Source organism: Talpa europaea, assembly GCF_964194135.1.
Source record: "Talpa europaea genome assembly, chromosome: 7".
Taxonomy (NCBI): Eukaryota; Metazoa; Chordata; class Mammalia; order Eulipotyphla; family Talpidae; genus Talpa; species Talpa europaea.
This window is the reverse complement of record NC_140074.1, coordinates 22,280,878-22,304,160: the sequence shown is the minus strand read 5'-3', so window position 1 is coordinate 22,304,160 and position 23,283 is coordinate 22,280,878. Positions and strand designations below refer to the sequence as shown.

The 23,283-nt window shown below is 45.4% G+C and overlaps 1 protein-coding gene across 2 annotated transcripts in view; it reads left to right on the top strand.

Moving 5' to 3' along the window:
- ADAMTSL1 (ADAMTS like 1) overlaps positions 1–10,443 on the top strand; it is a gene marked incomplete at both ends in the record, with an annotated part of 350,834 nt that extends 340,391 nt beyond the window's left edge. For both annotated transcript variants that reach the window (XM_084239275.1, XM_084239274.1), the window contains 3 exons: positions 6,875–6,984; positions 7,656–7,876; positions 10,337–10,443. In XM_084239275.1, coding sequence (XP_084095401.1) covers positions 6,875–6,984; positions 7,656–7,876; positions 10,337–10,443 — 438 coding nt within the window. The remainder of the gene's footprint in view (positions 1–6,874; positions 6,985–7,655; positions 7,877–10,336) is intronic.
- Positions 10,444–23,283: the final 12,840 nt, after the last annotated feature.

Here is a 23,283-nt window from a genome sequence, read left to right as displayed (position 1 = left end):
CACTGAAACCTGTACGACATTGTTCATGGAACTAGAAATGCATTCCACGCTCATGGACTGGAAGAGGCAACTTTGTTAAAAAATATCTGTGTTACCTAAAGGAACATAGAAATTCAGTTCAATCCCAGCAGTATTTTTAACAGAAATAGAACCCCCAAAAAAGCATGAAATGTACTTGGAGCTACAAAAGCACTCCTGTGAAAAACAAAAATGGGGTTATCACACCCCCTGATGTCACAATATACTACAAAGCAAACAGATCAGGGGAATAGAAGTTAGAGCCCACAAATAAAACTACAAACATGAACACTTAATTCACAAAAAAGGAGCCAAGAACTTATAATGAAGCAGGAGAGTGTCTTCAATAAATAGTGTGGGAAAACTGGATAATCACATGAAAGTAGGTTTTATCACACCATTCAAAAAAATTTATTAAAAATGGATTAAAGATGCAGACAAGAAAACATAGGCATCACACTCTTTAACATCAACCTCAGAGATGCTTATGGTGATTAGACTGCAAAGGTAAGAGAAAAAGGCTTGATACCCAAATATATAAAGAAGTCAAAACTAAACAATCCTATTTAAAAATGAACAGAGGATCTAAAAAAAACACTTCTCCAAAGAAGTCATACAGATGACCTACAAGCACATGAAAAGATATTAATCATCTTTTATTATGAAAATGGAAACCAAAACAATGATGATGAAACACCTCACAACTATCCAAAAAACAAGTGTTGGATAGAAGGTAACCTTAGTACTAGTATGCTGTTGGTGGGAAGTTAAATTGGTACATCCTCTTTGGAAAGCAAGATAGACATTTCTTAAAATGTTTTTTTTTTTTTAATAGAGGCATGATTTTATTTATTTATTTATACAAGCACTGGGTACAGTCAGAAGCGAGGGAGGGTGAGAGAATTCACCAGAGCCAGGGCAGGGAGCAGAGCAGGCAGAAGGACCGAAGTACACTGCTGAGGGGCGCAGCGGGCCGCAGGAGAGGTCTGCGTGCCATTTGGGACCCTCCTCCGGTGGCCGGGGAGCAGCCGGGCATCGAACCGGCACCACAGAGGCTGCGGGCAGCTTCGCAACCCAGCGCTCAACCGCTGCGCCACCGGGGAGGCCCCACATTTCTTAAAATGTTAGAAATTCCAATTGATCCAGTTATCTACTCTGGGTATTTACCAAAAAAAAAAAAACCCATTCAAAAAAGAGGTATATGCCCCATTATGTTCACTGCAGCATTATGACAGTCGAGAGTTGGAAACAACCGAAGTATCAACAAATGACTGGATAAAAGGTGGTTGTATATATACACAGTGAAATACTCTTCAGCTATAAAAAGGATTAAATCCTATTTGCAACATGGATGAACTAGCGGTTATTATGGTTAGTGAAATAAGTGAGTGAGAAAATTAAAGACAAAATGGAAAAATTTTAGACTATTAGACCAGATTATAAATCAGTGGTTACCCAAAAGGAAAAAGGAATTGAGTAAGTTTTCAATTGTATACTGAAGGGCAGAATTTGACTTTTAGTGGTGAACTTGAGGCAGTATTTATAGATCCTGATTTACAATAATGCAATGGTACTTCAATTCAGAATGAAAAGGAACTTACCCACATCTTCCAGAAATAACAAGAAAGGTGGGAAACCCAAAGGGTTGGAAAGAACAATGACAGTGTTTCCTCTAGTCCCCAATGCTGTGAGAAGTTTCTTCAGATCCATTGCTACCACCAAATCTGTTGGAAAAGTTCAAGTGAGAATATTTTAAAGATTTTTAGTTTTATTCAACAATTCATTAACAGGGCAGCATCTCAACTAGCCACATAGAAAGGAACTCTAAAGAGTTCCTTTTTATAGCTAAACTCTAAAGCTGTGCAAATTGAAGGGCTTTTATAGGCAAAAATGTGTGGGACAAGGAGAGATTAGGTAGTTTGTGGCAAGGTCACCTCTTAGGGGATATTATAAATCTAGTGCTGACAGGTAATTCCAGATTGACTAGTTTAAGAGTACACACCTGGCAGAGGAGGCAATGCTAATTAATCAGTTTAGGTATTAAGTCTCAGGTAACATGGTGATACAAATAATTCCATTTTGTACTTGTCTCTTTAATAGGAAGATTTGTAATGACTATTTGGAGAGGAAATTTTGTTTTAGTACTTACTCAAAAGAAAGATCAGGGGCCTCCCCTGGTGTCGCAGGTGGTTGAGTGCTGCGCTGTGTCTGCAGCCTCTGCAGCGCGGGTCCCACATGGCACAGCAGACCTCTCCTGTTTCACCTGCTGCTCCCCTCAGCAGTGTATTTCAGTCAGTCTGCCTGTTCTGTTCCCTGCTCTGTCTCTGGAGAATCCTCTCACCCTCCTACGAATCTGGCCTTTACCCCAGTTCTTGTATAATAAAATAAATCTTTAAAAAAAAAATCAGCACAAACTGAATATTCTCCATGGAGAACAGCAAATTTTAACAATACCAGAGATCATGACAGGAGCTCATCATTTCTTGACCAAGTTTGATCAAGTTAGAAGTCTAGGTTTCCCCAGTGTTGGTAGGTAAGGCAAAGAACCATTGTCCTACTCATGTGATCACCCCCTCTATTGTTTTGGGGAGGACAGCATTCAAAAAAATCCAGTGTGGCCAATAATAGTCATCTATACTCTTTCTCCCAAAATTTGCATTCAAAACCTGCTAGAGCTGATACTCGACTGGTACCCACCAACTATGTAGTAACAGCTATGGTTTGCTAGAAATTGTCACTAATAGGATTACCACTCTGATTGGTCAGAAATAGTTTCTAATTGACCCATATGTGGACCATACAATTAGGCTTGGATATCAGGGAAACTCCAAAACAACCACAGAGCTCTTAATTCTTTGTAGTACTGTATGAACTAATGTGACTGAAAGTTATTGGACAGTTAAGCAACTCAAAATGTGCTAGAACTAGCTGTCTTCATATTGCTGCATTCATAATCCTCCAAACTTCTTATTAAGTAAAAATATTGTGGCCACCTGTAGTGAAGAACAAATGTCACTTGGGAGAAATGTAGTCACAGAGTTCACTTGCAGTGCTTAAGTCATTTGTATCCCTGGTGCACAGAACTGATCGATGAGTACTCATTGATCGATTTCTGGCACCTCTTACAACACCCCCCCCACCCCTAATTTCCTTTGACATAATGTTTGTGTTCCATAAAAAGACATGAGCTCATTTTTCTCTTACCTGGAAAAGTCCACTTCTGATAGCTCTCATTCAGTGCATTGCCCTTAAGACCTGGCAGTGTGAAAAATTACCATTGGGAACAGATCTCTCCACACGTGAGTGATATTTCTCTACCATATTAGTGAGGTCATTCAAGCTTTAAGATGAATAACCAGCAGATCTTATGAAAAATGCAAATTCTTATATGACAGGTCTGGATAGCACTTTGCATGCTCAGTTTTCTAAAAATCTCAAACTATAGGGAACTGCTTGCTCTCCCAATCCTGTTCATATTGCTCTTCTGGTGATATTACTGAAATGCGTTTCAATCTGTAGATGCTCCCTGAACATCCACATTCCATTTCTGTGAGAGTGGTAATGATTTCTGACAAAGAAATCCTTTTGGAACAGTGTTATGCAAATATCCACTCCTCCATCTGCCTACCTCTTTGAAATTTAGAAAAAACATAATGATTATAGTCTAAGAACTAAAATCACTTTCTCAGTTCTAACAACCTGACTTCATGGAATAATTAAGCTTTCCTCTTTTAAGCCAAAATACATTTATGAGGCATCTGTCTTGGATGGGGGATGTGTTCCATAAAAATATATGTGAAGAAATGAAGGCAAAAGGAGCCCCAGAATGTTTTCAGGAAAGGTAAATAGAAATGTGAACTGGAAAACAGGTGTGAGATCATGAGGAGGATTGTATGTTGAATAAGGTGTGTGGCTAATATTATGAATCTCACGTTAGTTGTGACAGGTGGGTAGGAGCACCGAAAGTTTGTTAAGCAGGAGTGTCATGATCAGATTATTCTGTCAGCAGTATAGTTAAGTGAATTTGGGACTCTATTTTGTCCAGGACTGGACAAAGAGGAACAGTCCAGGTGATAAATTATACTGATTAGAATGAAGGCACTGGACAATGGAAATAAATAGGGTGACATTGATATCATTATAAAGATGTGATTCCTATGGCTCCAGTGACCCTCTGGCTATCAGGAAGCTAACATGTCTTAGGTTTATGGATTGAATGACTGGATAGAAATGCAGAAAACAATCAGGGTGAATCAGGACAATAGGAAATTGTTTGGAAGATCTTTAGTATGATGTGTTTGTGAGGTAGACAGAAGTTGGATATATAGATCTGAAAGAAAACTGGCTAGATGTTATCAATTTGATAATCCTCAGTAGGCAAGTGGTGGCTAAGAGTCATGAGTAATGTCACCCTAGGGGAGGAAAAGCTTGACATGAGGAAAAGGTACAGGGCAGAGCCCTGGGGAACACTAATTAAATTGTGGTAAAGAGGAAAGAGAAGATAATGTCATGAGTAAGAAAAAATAGAGAAAGTATATTCACAGAAAAGTCATTCCAGAAGAAAGAGTCAAGGGCATTAAATAAAAAAAATAGAGTAAGCATTGGCCATGGAACTAACCAATCACTCTCCCTGTGAAGAGCAGTTTCAGTATGATAATTGGCACTGAAACCAAACAAGCATTAGACAGTAACAAATGAGATTTGAGAAGATAGAGCTGCTGGAGACACATTATTCCTTCAAGAATTCTCACTTCTTGTCAAGAGCAATCAGCAAAATGTCAGACTAGAAACTCTAGGTCCTTATTCTACCATAGAAACATGAAAACACAACCAGAAACTGGCTGACTTATAAGAGCTCTGAAAAACAGTCAGATGCCTATAGCAGCCAAGGAAAAAGCCAACATCAAAACAGTTCCCTACCTCCCGATCCAGCACGGCGCTGTCTTGGTCTGAAAGTGAGGGTAGCCCATTGCCTTCCATAAATCTGTTGAGAGGAAAAGATGACCCTTTTAGCAGTGTTCTAACCTATCAGGGGACTACCTGAAGAAATGCTCTTCTTGCCTATTTTAGATATCAAATGTGGAAAAGCAGCAACCATGACATGTGAAAGCTACAAGGGAAGTACAAACCTGCAGGCAAGAGATTACAGATGGAGACATACAATAGACTGGTGAAGGTCCTGAGGGTAACCTTGGGTGATCCCCTCTCAGAACAGAAGACATTCACATGTGCCAAGTGGATAGGGGAATTGAGAAAGTCAGATGCTGAGACAAGACATATTTATAAAAGATCTGAGAAACCTTCAAGCTTTCACCTCAGGCTGATCCCTAGATTCAAAGCATGCCCAGGCATAGAAATGATATACAGGAGACTGTGAGGGATGTCTGTTTCCTTAAATACCTAATTTTTTAAAAAACAATGGCAAAGATCATCCCTGAAGAAATACGACCTCAGACATGTTTTAAAGAATAAGCTTTAAAACAACTGTCTTAAATATGCTCAAAGAGTTCAAGGAAAACATGGATAAATAACTAAACAATGTGAGTAAAATGTGATAGAAATAAGCCAAGCAGAAATGTAGGAGCTGAGAAATACGTATCTTGAATTGAGAATTGAGAGGAGTTCAAGAACAGATTTAAGCAGGCAAAACAGAAAACCTGAAAATATAACATTTAACCAAGTTTAAAGAATGAAACAGAAGAATTGTAGAGAAAAATTAGAAGAAGAAATAATGGTGAAAACCTCCAAAGTTTGAGGAGAACAATGCCACTGGATCCTACACTTGATATAGTAAAGTGTTATGTATATTTTATTACAAATTTGAAAAAGAACTCCCACTTGTTGAAGTCAGGGGGCATTTTCCCCACCTCTCCTATATCTTTGTGAGCAACAGTGTCACACTGGACCCTTCAGAGCCTGGCCCTATCTTCCAAGTTCACATCTTCTAGACGGCATCACTTGGTCAAAATATGAGGTTGACAAGACTTTGGTTTACTAGACCATAGCAGAAGGAGCCATCACAGACTTTAGGCATAGTTGCCTGATTTAAGTGGGCTACTTTTACCTTAACTCCTTCTCCTTGGGTAGTTCTTAATCTTTGAGGTCCTTTGAGCATCTTCTGAAAGCTGGAGCTTCTTGCTAGAAAAAAATGTCAATGAGCACAACATTCCTGCTTATAAATTTAAAGGTTAATGGCCCACTGTGGACCCTAGGAGTCCAAAGACCCTCTCTATCCCTGCCCCCCAAGATAAGAGCCTTCAAGGAATGTTTGTCCTCTTACTCTTGACTCAGGGCCTGCTGCTTTTGTATTTTACAGACACCATTGTTGTTAAGTGTATTTCTCCTGATAGAACTTATTTTTTCTGGCTCTGCCATGGGGAAAGCTTAATCTCCAGGAGAACATAGCAAAAGAATATGAGTGGGGACACACTATACATACCTATGTCTAGTTTTATTCAACCATCCTGGGTTTAACCTGGGGAAAATGAAGCCAAAGAAAGGAAAGAAATGATGGTCTCAGTTACTTGGATGAAATGAGACTTAGAGGTCTTTAGCTCTAAAGTTTAGCAGCACATTTTGCCAAAAACACCTTTCCTGTGGTAAATCTGGGAAGGGGTTGGCAACCCCTAATTGATGAATGCCACCATTAGCCATTTGCTAGTAGAATGTTCGGTTCTCAGACCACAGGAGAGCTAGCCATCAACTGTGACACAAAGGCAGGAAAGCATGCCAGTGAATGACCTTTAGTTGGCCCAAAGAGGAGCAAAGTGGGTGAGCTGAGGGCCTCAAACAAGGTACAGCATCCTGCGTGCCATGCAGCCTCCCCTCATGTGTGCCACCTTTTTCTCTTTCCCAGTGCAATGGCCCATGCATCGGGCCTCGCCTAGCTGTGCAGCACAGACAAGTTTTCTGCCAGACACGGGATGGCATCACCTTACCGTCAGAGCAGTGCAGTGCCCTTCCGAGGTAAGAGAAAGCCATGGGCTCCTGTGTCAGCAGCACAGAAAATAAATGTCCTCCACCAACCAACCCTTCCACCTCCATTTTCCCGAGGTCACCAGCCTCCCAGTGGCTTTGTGCTTGCCAAATGGGTCAAGTTGGCCTTGTCTATACTGGGGATGAAAGGTGCAAAAAGGTGCTGTTCCTGTGACGGAGCACCATGCTTGATGCCATAAGAGACTTGAATGAGCCCCTGATAGACAGGAGGTGTGGTCCCCATAGTGGCCACCACACCTCAAGGGCCCCACCAGCCATACACCTCCCTCTAGAAATATGCTGAGATGAGAACCCTTGACCATGGGCCTCAACCTATTATTCCTCTCCAGCCCTATCATACCTCCTGTTGATGTCCCCCTGGGCTGAGGGCTCACCGCTCCCTCCAAAGGCCCCAATCCCTACGACCAGCTCCAGGCTCTGTTCGGTAGAGCTCATTCTCAGGTAACGCAGTGACATTGACACTGTAAAGAAAAAAAAAAAAAAAAAAAAAAAGGCGACCCGGTTAGAGGAAGTGGCCTTCTGAGTTCACATAGCTCTTCAGTAACAGCTACTCATCTTGGACTTGCAGCCTTATTTCACATCTGCCTCCCTGACCTTCCCCAATAGAGGCAGACCCTAACCCTGCCACTCTTTCCTTACAGGCCTGTGAGTACCCAGAACTGCTGGTCAGAGGCCTGCAGCGTACATTGGAGGGTGAGTCTGTGGACCCTGTGTACAGCAACCTGTGGCAACTACGGCTTCCAATCCCGGCGTGTGGAGTGCGTGCACGCCCGTACCAACAAGGCCGTGCCCGAGCACTTGTGCTCCTGGGGACCCCGGCCCGCCAACTGGCAGCGCTGCAACATCACCCCATGTGAAAACAGTACGTTCCAACCCCAAAGAACCTTCTGTAAATTTCCCAAGGGGCATCGGGTGCTGAGGGCAGTCCCTGAGACCCAGCCTGAGCAGAAAGCACTGGGTCAGGTTTCCCAAGGATTGTGAGTTGGGTTTTTTCAGAGGGGTGCATGCATGTGTGCACTAATTTGTATATTCATGCCTAGGCCACAGAAGATAGCTAGATCAGTCCAGCAGTTTGCTGGTGCCCAAGGGAACAACTAAACATGGATTCCTGAGGGCCAGCTTACTAGAAAAAACACTGCTCACAGTGAAGAAGCACACAGAGCACCTCCACCCAGGCAGCCCCACACCCACCACTGCTGGCTTCTAAGGGCCCTGCTGGCCCCCTCCCTCCCAGCCCCACAGGCACTCACCAGAACTGCAGAAGCTCATGCCCTCGGGACTTGATACTCATTCACAACCTCAATTCTGTGTCTTCCTCCATCCATCACCAGCATTTACATCCCAGTGAGTGGGGCTCTATTTGTTCTTCTTATGGACCCCAAGTAAATTGGAGGTGCTTTCCTACAGGGAGGACCACAAAGAATGAGAAAATCAAGAAATGCTGCCGTGAAGCTTTGCCCCATTAGGGCCTTACTGAGCATCAGATTCCCAGTGCTGCTCCGTAACAGCCATTGCTTTCTCTGCAAGGGGGGGTGGTCCTTACTTTCTTGTGAGGTGCTCATCCATCTCTGTCAGGAGCTCACCCCATTCAGAGTGTCAGTGTTCAGTGAGGGTAGTTCAGATACTATATTAATCAGAGATGTTCACAGCCATCTAATCTGTGCTGAACTAGAACTCCGCAATTTTCTGCTAAGGCATGACAGTGGAAGGAGTAGAGAGAGGCTCAGGTGAAGAATACAAGAAAACAAAAGTTTGCAGGGAAAGAAGTCTCAGGTCTCTGGGCCTTCCTTGCAGGTACTTCAAAGGGGAGAAGTTAGGTCTCCTGGGAGCCATTTCGAGGGGACTTGCTTGCTAAACTACCATGAAGGGGGTGGCCCACCCAGACTCCCTCCCAACCACCAACAGCCCACAGCATACCTTAACCCCTGCAGCAGCTCCTGGCTTCTCTGGTTTTCTTGCCTGCTTGGCACCCCCTGGTCAGATCCTCGGTTCTTTGTGCAGACATTTTTGGGAAGCCGTGGGTGAGTGCACAGAGGCTGGGTCTCAGGGCTGCATAGCACAGGCCTGCTGAGTGGGACCCAGCCCAAAGCCCTGGAGCCCCTGCAGGGATTATGAAAGGGAGCTTCCTTCCAAGAAGGGAGAGACAGCACCCTAAAAGTACCCAAGCTTTGGGGGGGAGTGGGCGAGAACCTCCCCTGTGCAGCCTTACACTTTACCCCCTGTTTCTCAAGCTCAAGTCCATTAATCTCATGGCAGATGTCTTCACCAGAGCTCAGATGGTGGACTGAACTTTTTATTAGTTACTCGATAGGCAAATATTTGGAAATGTATTTCCAGAAGGTAGACTTGTATGTCCAAGGCAGCGTTTAAGGTGCTGATGCATATTAGCCAAACCCTTTTCCAAAGGACCACTGGGTTCTGCTCGTTCCCTGCAGGGGTGTGGGTGAAGGCTAAGAATATGGGGCCTTTGGGGTACCTGGCAATCCGTGTGAGTGCTGAGCAGGAAGGCTGTGGTCCTGGAACAGTGGTGTGGGTCCTGGAATAGGAAGGAGACTATCTCTGTGGAGTCGAATGCTTGGGGTCCCCGGGCTGCATGTTGTCATCATGGTCCTTTCTGCTTAACACCTGCACTGCCACGGTGCCCAGTTGTGCTTAGGGTCTAATCCAAAGTCTCCCCTGTGCCCACCAGGCCCTACCTGACCCTCCACCACTATCGTGGGTTGTATATTAGTACCACAAAGCGGGTGACTTCACACAACAGAAAGGTATTGGCTAGACGCCCCCCATTAAGCTGTGGGTAGGCTTGGCTCTTACCACGAACTCCCAGGGACAGGCGGCCAACCCCTTCCTTCTGTACAGCTGCCAGCCTTCCTCGGCGATCATGGTCTATAGATATAACTTTGATGCCTGTCAGCAGGGCCACATGGTGATGTCCTGTGAGTCTTGGGTGTCTCCTCATAATTAAAGGGGGAAAAAAAATCACCATGGAGTGAGACAAGCCTTCCTAAGGGCTGAAGTGGTCCCAACAGAGGCAAAAGATAAGTAGCATCAGGGAGGAAGCAACCAACCAGAAAGGCAGCAAGGGTGGGCCCAGGGCCAGCCAATCATTCAGCCACTAGCTACAGGCTGGTGGATCCCACTGTGGGCAGCCTGGGGGAAGTGGCTGAGCTCTGCCCAAGCAAGGCTAACCCCACAGGCTGGCTAAGCCCGCGGACCTCTAGCGACGGTCAGTGTCCGACAGACAGGCCCCAGGAAGCAGTGAGGAGCCACAGCTATTACCTGTTTCACATGTCCTGTCCTCATCCCTCTCCTCCTTCCCCAGTGGAGTGCAGAGACACCACCAGGTACTGCGAGAAGGTGAAGCAGCTGAAACTCTGCCAGCTCAGCCAGTTCAAATCTCGCTGCTGTGGAACGTGTGGCAAAGCGTGAAGACAGGCCCGGGGAAGCGCTCTGTCCTGGCCACACCGAGGACTCACACAACCACCTTGGACAGAACTTAAGCTTTCTTCGTTTTATTTATTTATTTCCCCCTCCCCCAAAACACACCTTCATCCCATTTCCCCCCCCCCCCTTTTTATCCCCTCCCCCAGTCTTGAGGACCTCAGCATGTCTTTTTTCAGTTAGCTGGAGGACAGTGTTGGGACGGGACAGGACAGAGGTCTAAAGGAGGTTGCAGAGCAGTTTGAGTCAGAGACAGCAGGCTCCCTCCCAAACCGGGGTCCTGCAGAGACCTAGGAGGAGGGTCACGGACCTCGGGATAGGAGGGGGCCAGTGCTAACAGCGGATGAGAGACTGGAGGGCAGGGGCGCCGCAGGGATGGTAAAGCATCAGTGCAGACTTTGGCCAACCACCACCGGGTCGCTCCTGGCAGGGCACAGCTGAGGCAGGCGTGTGCCTCCTCCTCTGCCCCTCAGTGTGGGAAGGACCAGGGGGAAAAGCTGAAGCTGAGGCAGAACTCAGCTCTTCTGGGGGCGGGCAAAGGACAAGGACACAAAGCAGACAAGGAGGGATAAAGGAGGAGACATCCAAGTAGGCCTGAAGTGCACGCTGATGCAGATAATGGAATAGGAGGGAAGGAAGGAGACAGAAGCAAAAAGAAAGCTGTGCAAGTTCCTCAGTGGGAGTGCAGTAGCCGGGCACCCTGAGGATTTGGTGGAGTGGGGGCGGGGGGGGGGGTGAGTGGGGCGGGCTGAGTGCCAAGTGTCCGTGCTACAAGTAGTAGACATGCCCTCCACGGGGTGCAGGGGGTCCCCACACAGAGAGCTGTACACACAGCAAAGCCAGGGAGTCAGTGGGGCCCGACCACCTCTGGCTTCTCTATCTAAATTAAGAGTCCCCTGGTCTAGAACCAACTGCTGATGTGGGCCAGGGACATTTATAGCATAAATACCTGGGTTATCTGCCTGTATGACCTTTGCTGCTCCACTTCAGCACAAGGAACCGGGGTCACATTGTGAAAAACAATGCATCACTTTGCTGCATCGGGTCAGAGTGGCCACCACGTTCCAGGACTCGGGGCGCGACAGCAGGCAGGTGCAGCCCTCCTGTCATACAGTGAGAACTGCCCTCCTGTTTATACCGCAGACTGGGGTGCGGTGGCAAAGCCAAAGGATAACTAAAGCTTCCATGACAGTCCTCCGAAGTTTTTCAGCCCATTCCTTGCACACAACAAACGCTATTATAGGAATATACACCGGTGTTGGCAAGTGGCTAATTCAGCGCAGCAGCTTTGGGGGAGCGAGGTTGGCCACTTCCCGGTGAATGGCCACTTGTAGTAGCCAGGACAGAAGGGCGGGGCGGCCAGCCAGCACCCCCTCAGAGAAACAAATGTCCCCCTCACAAACACTCTTGTTAAATGCCACTTACCCAATGCCCACTGACATCAGGGCTGCATTTTTCAGCCAGCCTGGAAGTAAAAGGGGGGAGAGAGAAAATATTTAGCTGTGTCCTCCTCAGGTGAGCTATGATGACTAAAGGCGGGGGTGGGGGAGAGGGGTCTTTCTTCCTTACCACAAAAAAAAAAATGGGCTCTAAAAAATCATGTTACTAAAATTCAGTGTCAAGTTTATTTAAAATAAAAGAGAATGTTTTCTATGTATATCTTTTGTGAATATTTATTAGGATTTCTTGTATAAAAAGTGCAATATTAATAATTGTACATTGTCATCCAGAAAACAAAATATTTGGGGGACTTTTTATTAACTTCCTGCAGTTGTGTTCCTGTAAACTCAGTAATGATATTGTCTTGTTCCTATTTTTTATAGAACCTGGTGTTTAACTCTGGACCCATTCACTGTGTACAGATTACTTTGTAAAAGCTAACATGGGATGATGGGACAATAGAAGGGGCCTCATTTGTGACACAATAGTTATGCATGGAATGAAGATAGGTTCCATACTACTACTACTACTACTACTAATGTGATTGACTATTTCTAGTTCAATACCATTGAAAACCAGTGGCCAATATTCACATCTTCTAAATAGCAGGTGTCCTCCAGCACTCCCCCCCACCTGTTGGATTGTTACAGTTTGAGCTGGAGGACCTAGTATCGGGGTGGGAAGTAGCGTGCTCCTTGCATGAGATGAATGTACATTTACTGTTTGTTCTGTGAATTGTGACTCAGCAGCCCCACAAGATTATTAAGGTTGCTGAATAATGTGGAAGGAGGCATTTCCTCCTCTAAAACACAAAACTGTATTTATATTTTTTTTGTACAGATAATACAGCTTATTTATTTAAATCTTGTTGTTCGAGTCTCTATTAAGCTCAGCCTTCCCATCTTGTCTTGTGCAGGGTGGGAGGGTGTGAAGGTAATTCCCAGTCACTGATGTGTATTTGAGGTAAAAGAAATTGCTCTTCCCAGCTTTGCATAGGAAGCTGGGTGCCTATAACTGGAAGGGCCAGCTCTGTCAAGCAACCCAGAGGAACTGGGTTTGCAGAGAGACATATGTTCAGCCTTAGCTGCCCTGGACAGTCCTCTCATTTGTGGCCCTACATAGTGGCCAGATGGAGCCATAGTACCTTTCAAGAAGAAAAGCGAGCACAGCACCTCAGTGGGTAGTTGGGGACTTGGCTGCAAGGTAACCTCACTCCAGGGGAGGCTTCCTGCCAACAGAGGTAGGCACAGCAGGAAGCAGGTGTTCTGTGCAGAAATCCTGGAGGTGCACTATTACCAGGGGCTAACATCTATAGAACATTACTGCATTCAATCGTGAGGTCAACCCTGTGATTTTCTCCAATTACCTATGGGGAGATAGAAGCCCAGCAAAGCCCAAGGAATGAGGTGGAACCACTGAGAGAAAGAGGATTAAAATCAAAGTAGTCTGCATTTTAGCCAGAGCCTCACACTTACCCACTATGCAACATCCAGCTCCCCTGTGTGAGCGTGGCTGTGAGTGGCTGCCGGGCTCACGCACTGCTCTCCCTACTACTTGAGGTTGGGAGAAAGTGACAATGAGACATTTTATTGGTGCTTTTGCCCTAGGGCATTCTAGAGCTCCTATCTCCCTGATCGTAAGGCAATTTAAAAGAAAGCTACTGTGGGAAATGTGTAAAAAATAAAGATACATTTATAAGGTCTTCACAAGCAGGCTGTGGTGAAGTGGCAGCATATAGACAGTGCCCACACTGGAGCCACTTTGAAGACAAGCAAAGCACCCACAGTCTGGAAGCCACATTCCAGCCTGTTTTCCAGCAGCTCCCCCAGCACATCGCACTCTGATGGGCAGTGTAAAAAATACACCAGAAAGCTAGTCTTGAAGTTTCAATTATTTTCTAAGAAGTTTTAGGTGGTGCTTTAACGAAAACACCAATACAAGCCCTATAAATACTATCAGCAACCCAACAGCATCCTACAGAGATCCAATGGGGAGATGAATAGAAAAGAAATGCCAGAGCAAAATCCCAGCAAGACTCAAGTAGGGAGAAGGGTTCAAATCAAACATATGAAACATTTTTCCTGCCAAAATCACAGGGCTCAGCAGGAAGAAAAAGAGAAATTCCTACCAACATGCCACCAACCACAGTGTAGAAGTTTGGAATCTTAATCACAGGTCAGATTAACCTAAAATTACTACTGCCCTCCCTGCACCCACCCTATCCACTTTGCTTTCACAAAACGTGTAGGAGTTGGTGAGATTATTACCTTTGGCCAAACCTCAGCTTCTGACTCCAGCACCTCAGGGTTTTCAACTGCTTGTTGTCACCCCTAAATTTGAAGGCAGATATTGGTCATCAAGCCTTTGCTAACAAGAACTCGGCTGTCACTTTGCCCATCAAGTAGAGGTTTACAATTCCATTTAGATGTATTCTGGGAAGCACCTGGTCCCAACCAACCATGTGTCACGACTTTGATAACAAAATACAGATGTCACTCACCTGTTTTCAAGAGGCAAAACTCATCTTCAGCCAAGGATTTCCCAGGCTACTCCTAAAGATATGGTTTATATACGTGCAAGCAGAAATTTAATGTGCAGTTTTATGTGAATGAGGAGAAAGACACTGGGAAATGATTCTCCTGCAGAACATAAATAATCTGTTTAAGCAGAATGCTGAGAAGGTCCTGAGAGATTGTGCTGTCTGCATTCAGATGGGGAACTTGCCTCCGTGTCCAAGAAGACATAAACAACTATTCTCTGGGTCTATGTGATGGCCGGGATCCCATGAAGGATAGTGGGCAAGCTGTGAACTAGTTACCAGGAAGCAACTCTAGAAAAGATTTAATGGTGCAGGCAAGAAGTATGTGATAAGGGGCCTCCCCAGTGGCGCAGCGGTTGAGCGCTGGGTTGCGAAGCTGCCTGCAGCCTCTGCAGCACTGGTTCGACCCCTGGCTGCTCCCCGGCCGCCGGAGGAGGGTCCCACATGGCGCGCAGACCTCTCCTGCCGCCCGCTGCTCCCTCAGCAGTGTACTTCGGTCCTTCTGCCTGCTCTGCTCCCCGCTCTGGCTCTGGTGAATTCTCTCACCCTCCCGCGCTTCTGACTGTACCTAGTGCTTGTATAAATAAACAAATAAATAAAATAAATCTTTAAAAAAAAAAAAAGAAGTATGTGATAAGTATGCTGGGTTTGGCCGCCTTCCCCAGTGCCTTCCATCAGTTTTTATATAATAATGAAAGGACCAGGAAATGACTTAGCAGAGGTCAGTGGAAGGATGACTAAGCTATTCAGTCAGCCAGCCAGGTAGTTTTGTCCCACAGCTTGAGCTCAGCACATCACGGTGTCAGATCCTGAGGTGCCAGCACCCTTGAGCCAAGGTTCTTCATCTGCACAGTCCCTCTTTCTCTCTCTGAGTGGAGACACTCAAGCCACCTGCAAGCAGGGCCCAGGCCTGAATCCTTCACTCACGCTGCACTGTGAGGATCCAGCCTTCACCCTTCCAGATGAGATGGAAAACCACCAAAGTCCTCGTCTTCTGGCCCTCACTCTACTCAGACACTAGACAAGCCTTCTTTTCTCATTACCTCTCCCTAGTTCTTATTTGTTCCTCATTTATTTATTGCTATTTGCCTCCCCCCTCCACCCCGGAAGAGAAGTCCAAGGGCAGGATCTGTGTCTGCTGTTTACTGATGTATGTAGCCCAAGAACCCAGATCCATGTATCCTGAAGAAGTGCATGCATTATGTATGAAGAGATGGGAGGAGGGAGAAGGAGAAGGAGGGGTCAGTGCTATGATAGACAGGGCATCCCCACCATCCTGACCACCCTTCTAAGACAGTGGATATGGCAGGGGAGGGAGGCTTATCTAGGAGGGGACCCTTGGGAGGATACATGGTGGGAGAAAGCAGGTGTGAGTCACCACCCCTCAGACAGGAAACTCACTGGATGCAGAAGAGGAAATGAAAGCCTGAGAGACTGAAGAAAGCACCTGAGGGCCACCTGGATGGGTCCCCAGAGTTACCTCCAGAGCAAGAACAGAAAGGGGGCTGTCCAGGCTGGAAAGGGCACCAGAACAGCCACAAATCAGACTGACAGCTAGGGCAGGCAGCAAACAAAAGTAGAAGATCCAGCATCTTCAGAGGTATGGAATCAGCCAGCTAAGTTAGCAAGAAAAAAATAACCTCCCTAAGTACGACTGCCTGAGAGCTGAGGGTGAAACAAGCCCAGTGAATGTGACTGCTGTGTGCTTCCAAAACACAAGCTGGAAATACCCTTTCTCTCAGAAAACATCTAGAAATACTTTTCTAAAATAAGGCCAATCCAGTCTAAAGTCATCGACTGCTCCAAAACAAGAGCTTAAAATTTTCAGAATCTCTTGTACAACATTCAGCCCCTGACATAATCCTTCCTACTTAAATAGTCTTATGAGTAAATGAATATCATGTAAAGAAGAGCTACTGCAACCTAATTAGCCTTTTATTTGTCTGTGTGTGTGTCCAAAAGCAATTAGTAAGTCTGAATGCCATTCCTGTACAATGATTCTCTCTCTCTCTCTCTCTCTCTCTCTCTCTCTCTCTCTCTCTCTCTCTCTCTCACACACACACACACACACACACACACACACACACACACAGTGACCATTCCCAAAGCTCACCCACCCTAATTATTTCTTAGGCCATATGCCCATGAACTGCAAGCCACCCTTTAAGAACATTCCAAAATTCATTCTTTTCTGTCAACCTCAGTAACCTCTCGCACCTCTCCAGCATGCCCCTTTCTTCAAAATCTGCAGTGTCATTCAAAAACTTCACTGATCTACAAAGATTTTTATTTATGTTTCTACAAACATCATCACCTCAAATGCCCTGAATTGAGGCACCCCTCTGAGCCACAATCCCTGGCCCGGATGGGACAATGACGACAACAGGGTTTTGTGGATGAAGCAAGATGGCGGTTGCTGTTGCTGATGGAACTCGAGAGAACACGGAAATGCATGAGTGTGTCCACTGTCCAGGGAGTGAACTTTCCCAGGCTCCCCATGCCCTACACTCTGACTGGACCATAACCTCCCATTTATCAAGAAGCCAGAGAATCTCAGTGGCCAGGGACCAGGATGTTTCAACACTCAGAGCTGACCCAGCAACACCGCAGGATCCACTGAGGTTTCTGAATCATCAAAGCCAGGTTCAACCACATGCTTGCATACATGTGTATTTTATTGTAGTCTCAACTTATTTGGAAAAATGAATGATGAGCACTTGGCAGGATTTGTCCATGTGTGTTCCAGTGGGTTTTACACAATAAAAGGGTTCTATTGTCAGCGTTGGAAAGCGTTGCTTCTGCCTGCTCAGCATTCATCCTTCCTTTCCCTGGAAACTACACCTCAGTTTTCCTTGGGGGACCCACCCCACTCCTGGCCTCCCACAGTCCATGTAGTTCACACAAGGCTGACCCCACACATACACACAGATCAGTCCAGGGGTGGACCCCGATTCCTGCCTGGACAATAAGTATTTTCTATCTGCCTGGCCACAGCACTCAGTTCAGAGTTCAGCATGAGACAACTCAGGCACGAGAGACTCAATTCAGGGATTTTTTTACTGGAATCACTGGAAAGGAGAAACCTTCTCACTAAAAGAATGCTGTGAGCTTATTGTTCAAAGCCACCACATGAAAAGGGTCTGCCTAAGAAGGCAATGAAGAAAAACCAAATGCTGAAGAAAAACCAAAAGCTGAAGATCAAAACAGTTTACATCACTCAAGGTCCTGGAACCCACTGGGCCTAAATCCCTAGACTGTTGACTGCCTGGACCAACAAATTCCCATTTTCGCTTGAGCACTCGTAATGGCAAGATGCTGACTCACACACTGGGTTACACAAAGCTAAATAAGGGTCTTTCACTATAGGACTTCATGGGACCTCCAAAATAGTAACATGCACCCTGACTCTCCAACAGAGGGAAATAATATGCAACTTTCCTCAAACGATCATGTCCAATGAACTTTCTTTTTTGAAGATCTGACCACATAGCTTGCACTCCACAGAAAACACCTTGGGAAAGACTAATGCATATTACCTGCAGGTTAAACTCGTATTAAAAAATACTCGAAGTCCCCATTCCCTTATTAGTCTAGACAAATGAGACAGATGGGAATTCATTTCTCCAACACTGGTGATGCATTTGTTCAGGCTTTAAAAATATATTGTGCGTAATTTTTTTATTCTTTTTACTAAATTGGAGTCATAAGCACAAACCATGGTATGTTTTTCCAGACTTAATAAAAGATGTATGTATGTGTGTGTGCCTACGTACATACTCACACATATTTTTAATTATTATTATTAGATTGGGGTCATAATTCCTGAGCTGCCATGCCTTCCAGTTCTGCATTTGTTTATTCTCTTGGCCCTAGTCCTACTGCCAACCTATCAGCTGTCACTATTTCCTGTTCTATTTAGGGGTCCGCCTCTAGCATTAGTCCCTCCTGCTCTTCAATGGGCAAGTAACTGATAGAAGATCACTGGATTGTGTATGAGAGTGGGGAGAAGGGCCAGCATGTGCCGAGGGGAAGCCAGACTAGGGGCTGTGCACTGAGGAAAGTACCTGAGTTTCCAGACATGAAGTTCATGTCAATGATTTTGGCAGCTTAAGGGCTGCTCATGTCCAGGTTCTTGACTTGGGTTTGGACAGCTGAAGTTTCCAAATAACTGACCTTCAAATTTGGGAGGTGTCCCAATACTTAGCCAAGACAAGAGCCACTCCAAGATGACAACAAGCACTGAGATCTGCTTAGAATTTTTTAAATAAAGTTTTGTTGTTGTTGTTTTTATTTTTGAAGCCCAGGAGAGCCTATCAGCCAAGAAATTTCATTTCTTAGTTTAGAAATCATTCACTGGCACAGATGTCAAATTTCCGTCATTTTTCAGGCATGATAACTCTCAACTAGCTGCTGGCCTATTTACACAGTATTTGTGGACGCCCCTGTTTTATGATCCCCTATATGAAATGATGGGGATTTGGGAAAAATAGGGACGTAACCAAGCTCCCTTCTAGTCAGTGAAAGAATAGTCTTATCCCTAAGCAGATAGGTAGGATGTAGGGTGCAGGAAAGCAGGCAGGCAGGCAAACTGGCTGGTCTGGGCAGTAAAAACCCAAGAAAATCAGAGTTAAATTCAATCACAGGAGTGGAAATTTCCTGAAACCTTTTGGTTAACATCAAGCTGGATTTGCTGCCACACTTAGAGGAGGCTTGACAGGGAAAAGCCATCAGGGACTGCCGGTGTTGGTCTCCAAGAATCCAGGGGCAGAGACCAGGGGCATCTGTGGCCCAGAAATATGGCTTAAAGAGGAGTCCAGCCTAGCATTGCCCTGATGCCTTTTCCAGAATCAGAGCACATGTTCTGGAAGGGTCACAGGCTCTTGGGCTCCCTTTGCACCCCCAAAACAAGGAGGAGCCCAAGCACCTGCTCAGCCAGCCATGTGGAAATTTTGAGTCTGCTCTGCCAAAGAAAACACCCCTGCTGCCCCACCCCCAGCACTTAGGCTTAGAAAGACCTCTGTCTTCCCGCCTAGAGGCCTGCCGACCAGATGTGGGTCTGGGGGATGGCGGGACAGGCCTGGGGAGCCAGGGGGCCATTTAATCCACAATTAAGACCTATGCACACCCCTACCTACCTGCCTGTGTCCTGTTGACAACTGAACAGCTGAAAAACATTTTTAGAGGAAATGACTCCCTCAGCTCATCTTCATGCCCTAAATGAGCAGATCCCAAAAAGGTGCCCAGCTTTGGAAAGTCTTTGTTGTCACAATCCTATTGCCTGGGAGCAGCTAGCTTCACTTCTGCTTTCGAGGCAGAAGCTTGGAATAGGGTGGTTTTTCTAACCATGTGCATTATTTCCAATGTGTTTAGGGCAATGACTCCAATGAAAGTGGAATGAGATACAGTCCTTGCTCCCCAAGCATGCCCAGGATAGGCCTTGGTCAAGACTGCTGCTCCTGATGTCAGAACAAGCCCATGGCTCTACTCAGCTGAGAGCTGTCCCTGAGTACCTAGGCCCTTCCCTCACCCCCATGGGTAATATCTGAGGAGGATGGATGAGACCAAGGATGAAGACAGGAGAGCATAGTCTGATGCTGTCTGTACAAGCCTTGGGGAATGGATTGGGGTTCAGAGATTAATGGCCCACAAAACCAGGGCTCCCTTTATCTGCATCTTCTGTTTGTCTGATACATCCAGATGTGCCTCCAGATGTGCATTTCAGTTAAAAGGACCCCATGAAACCTTAGTTCTTTATCGCCTTCGGCTGACACTATGAGGTCAGGTGGCGGGCTGCCCACAGCTGCTCATCTTCCTCCCCCATCCCACATACACCATTAAACTCTAACAAAGCAATCATGGAATTATAAAATGCCACAGTGCAGATGGGAGGAGGGTTATCACTGGACAAGGAATCTCAGGAGATTTGAAGCAGATAAGAGGTAGAAAGTAGAATGATGACTGACAAGTGTAGAAGAGGAAGCATGGCCCAAAACAAAAATATCACAAAAGAACGGGAGCTGATAGGGAATAAGTCTGCAAGACAGAACCCAACAGGGGTTCAGGATTTGAAATACTTGACACCTTAAAAAAGTAGAGGATCCAATGGTGCTAAAAAAGAGGATGGTCTCAAGACTCAATTACACCCTCGCCCTTCCTCACTCTCTAGACACTGCCTTAAGCCTAATTTAAGAGCTTAGAGTCAAGCCCAAAGAGCAAAAGGATCACCTTTAAAGACACTGACCCTTGTGACACCGCAACAAGCAGTAGGAACGGGTCTATATAAGCTGTTCTCGACACTGTACTTATACCCTAAGCGGGGAGGGGTGGTCATTGTGGAGCAAAGTAGTGAGGGAGATTCCAATATTGGAAATCAATATATAAAACTAATTAACAAAAAATGACAGCAATGTGCTGGGCTCTTTACTGATGGGTACAGTGGGTGGCCCCCACTGTAAAGTAAGGTCAGAAGACCTGCTCTGTCCACCCAGCCATGATACAAGGGTTGCCCTGTGCATGGATGGGCAGGGAGACATCATCATCATTGGTATTGGAACCCCCCGCCAGCAAACGTCCCTTGGGCACCATATCCCAAGCCAGCAGACCATGTCCACGCAGCCTTGGACTTCCACACCAACAGATCCCACTGCCTCCAGCTGATCAGCCTCCCTCAGAGACTGTTTTCCTCTGATAGGAGAGACTTGGCCAATTTTCGGCTTTAAAGGTCCTACCATTTTCCTCTCCAGAATGTCATCCCCAGAGTACACTGGATTCCATGCTGGAGCAGGTTCCTGCTTTCCCCTAAAACTCTTTCATTGGATTTATTTTTTTTGTAAACTATATTTCAGGAAAGTTACAATTTTAACACCCAAAGCCTGAGAATACTGGACTGCTGTAGTGACTGGGTACCTACTTCATTCTCACAAGTGAGAAATATACCATGTAAAATATAAAATCTTCCCCACATTGTCAAGGGAAAATGATGTGTTTGAAGCCTTCTATGGATGGGGTTTTTTGAACAAGAACCTGTCAGGTGTGGAGCAGTTTGTGCCTGTTTTAGTTTTTTGCATAGGAAGAACTGGGGCATAGGCCAGAGGTGGTGGTGGGGGGAAGAGGGGTGAGTGGATTCACCAGAGACAGAGTGGGGAGCAGAACAGGCAGGTCTACTGAAATACACTGCTGAGGGGAGCAGTGGGCAAGACAGGAGAGGTCTGCTGTGCCATGTGGGTTAGCTCACTGGCTGGTGATCAAACCCAGGCCACAGCAGTGATAGTGCTGAGACTTAACCCCTAGGCCACCAGGGCGGCCCTGTGTGTTTTAATAGCAGTAGAAATTTCTTTCCACAAGCTCTTGTATGGAAATCCATTGCAGAGAACTAATTAACGAGAAGCTGCTATGACAGAGCAGGCGATGGGAACTGAAGTTCCACTGCTCAGCTCACCTTCTCTTTCCCTCTTTGTGGCCCAAGTGACTTCCTAAAATGACATTTCCAGGGAGCACAGTTAGCAATCCTGACTCAAAACTAAAAAGTCAACTGTATGGGTGGAAAAAAGGAAATAGCTTTCTTTGTAAACTAACAAACATGAACAGTTATACCCACCTGTAAACTTGTAAACACTGTTCAATAAAATCCAGAGTAGCTTTAGCCAGACCCAGCTCAGCAACCATCTTCATCACTGTCATCGTCATCTACGTTTAAGGAGAGTTAATCATGAGTAAGGGTTACAGAATCGACATATATTCTATCAAACAAAACTATGAGGCCAGAATAACTATTACCCACATTTTCAAAAATTTGACCAAAATTTCACAACTCGTGGATGACAAAAGTCAATATGCAGGCCCAGGTCTACTGTATATTCACCTCATTTGCTCATAAATAGTATGTTCTAATACATACTATAGTATGTCCTACAAGTACTAATCATAGCTACTTGTGCCCTTTATGTTTTCTGCAGTCTCTGAATTTTTTTCTTGTATTAGTCACTTTCATAACTAAAAGGATATTTTGAGACCAAAATAGCACAGGTGGTAAAGGGAGAGCCAGTTCCTTAAGTCCAGAAGTGGGCAAGGCAGGTTGCCCTGGGTGGCTGCTCTAATCTGGGATTGCCATGAAGGTAACCCTGACCCCAAAAAGTGTCACAAAGAAAGGCTCTAAAATAATTCCTCACCCCAAGAGAGCCCAGCACTCCTTAATCTGCCAGATCAATCCATCCTTTTTCAACTTCTTCTCCTTCTAGTCATCAGAAATGTGAGAACAGTTTATTAGTCTTGATATAACCAAACACTGTCATATAACTCTAAGAAAACCAAGACAGAAGTGTAGGAGTGTGAGAGAGTGGAAGGGCAGGAGAGCTAAAGATCCTCATTTACCAAAAGCATGTCTAAAACTGATGAGTGCACAGAGAGCAGTATATATGTATGACTTAGGAATGTGAAGTAAAGTATGAGCAAAGATAGATGAAGTAATTTTACAGTTTTCTCTGGAGAAGCAATAATGGGGATAATGGGCTGGGACAAATGTGATTCCTGCATTTTAATAAGCACATTAACATGGTTTGACTTTTCGAATCAAGTGCCGAAATTTCTTTAATTTGTAAAAATGGTGGCACAAAAGCCATAAAACCTATGCTCCTTAACCATCCTTTCAGCTTTCCATACTCCAAATAAGGAGTTTGCACAGAATGTGGTTTGATAGAGTTTGTGGAGTCATGCGATTTGGGACACACAGGTGGTAGACACACGTGATCTGGGCAAAGTGCTCTATCTTGACTCAAAAAATATGAGACCCAACCTTGGCCTTGGTGCTCCAAGCTTTGTGGCTTTGTGCAAGGTGCTTAACCTCTCTGAAT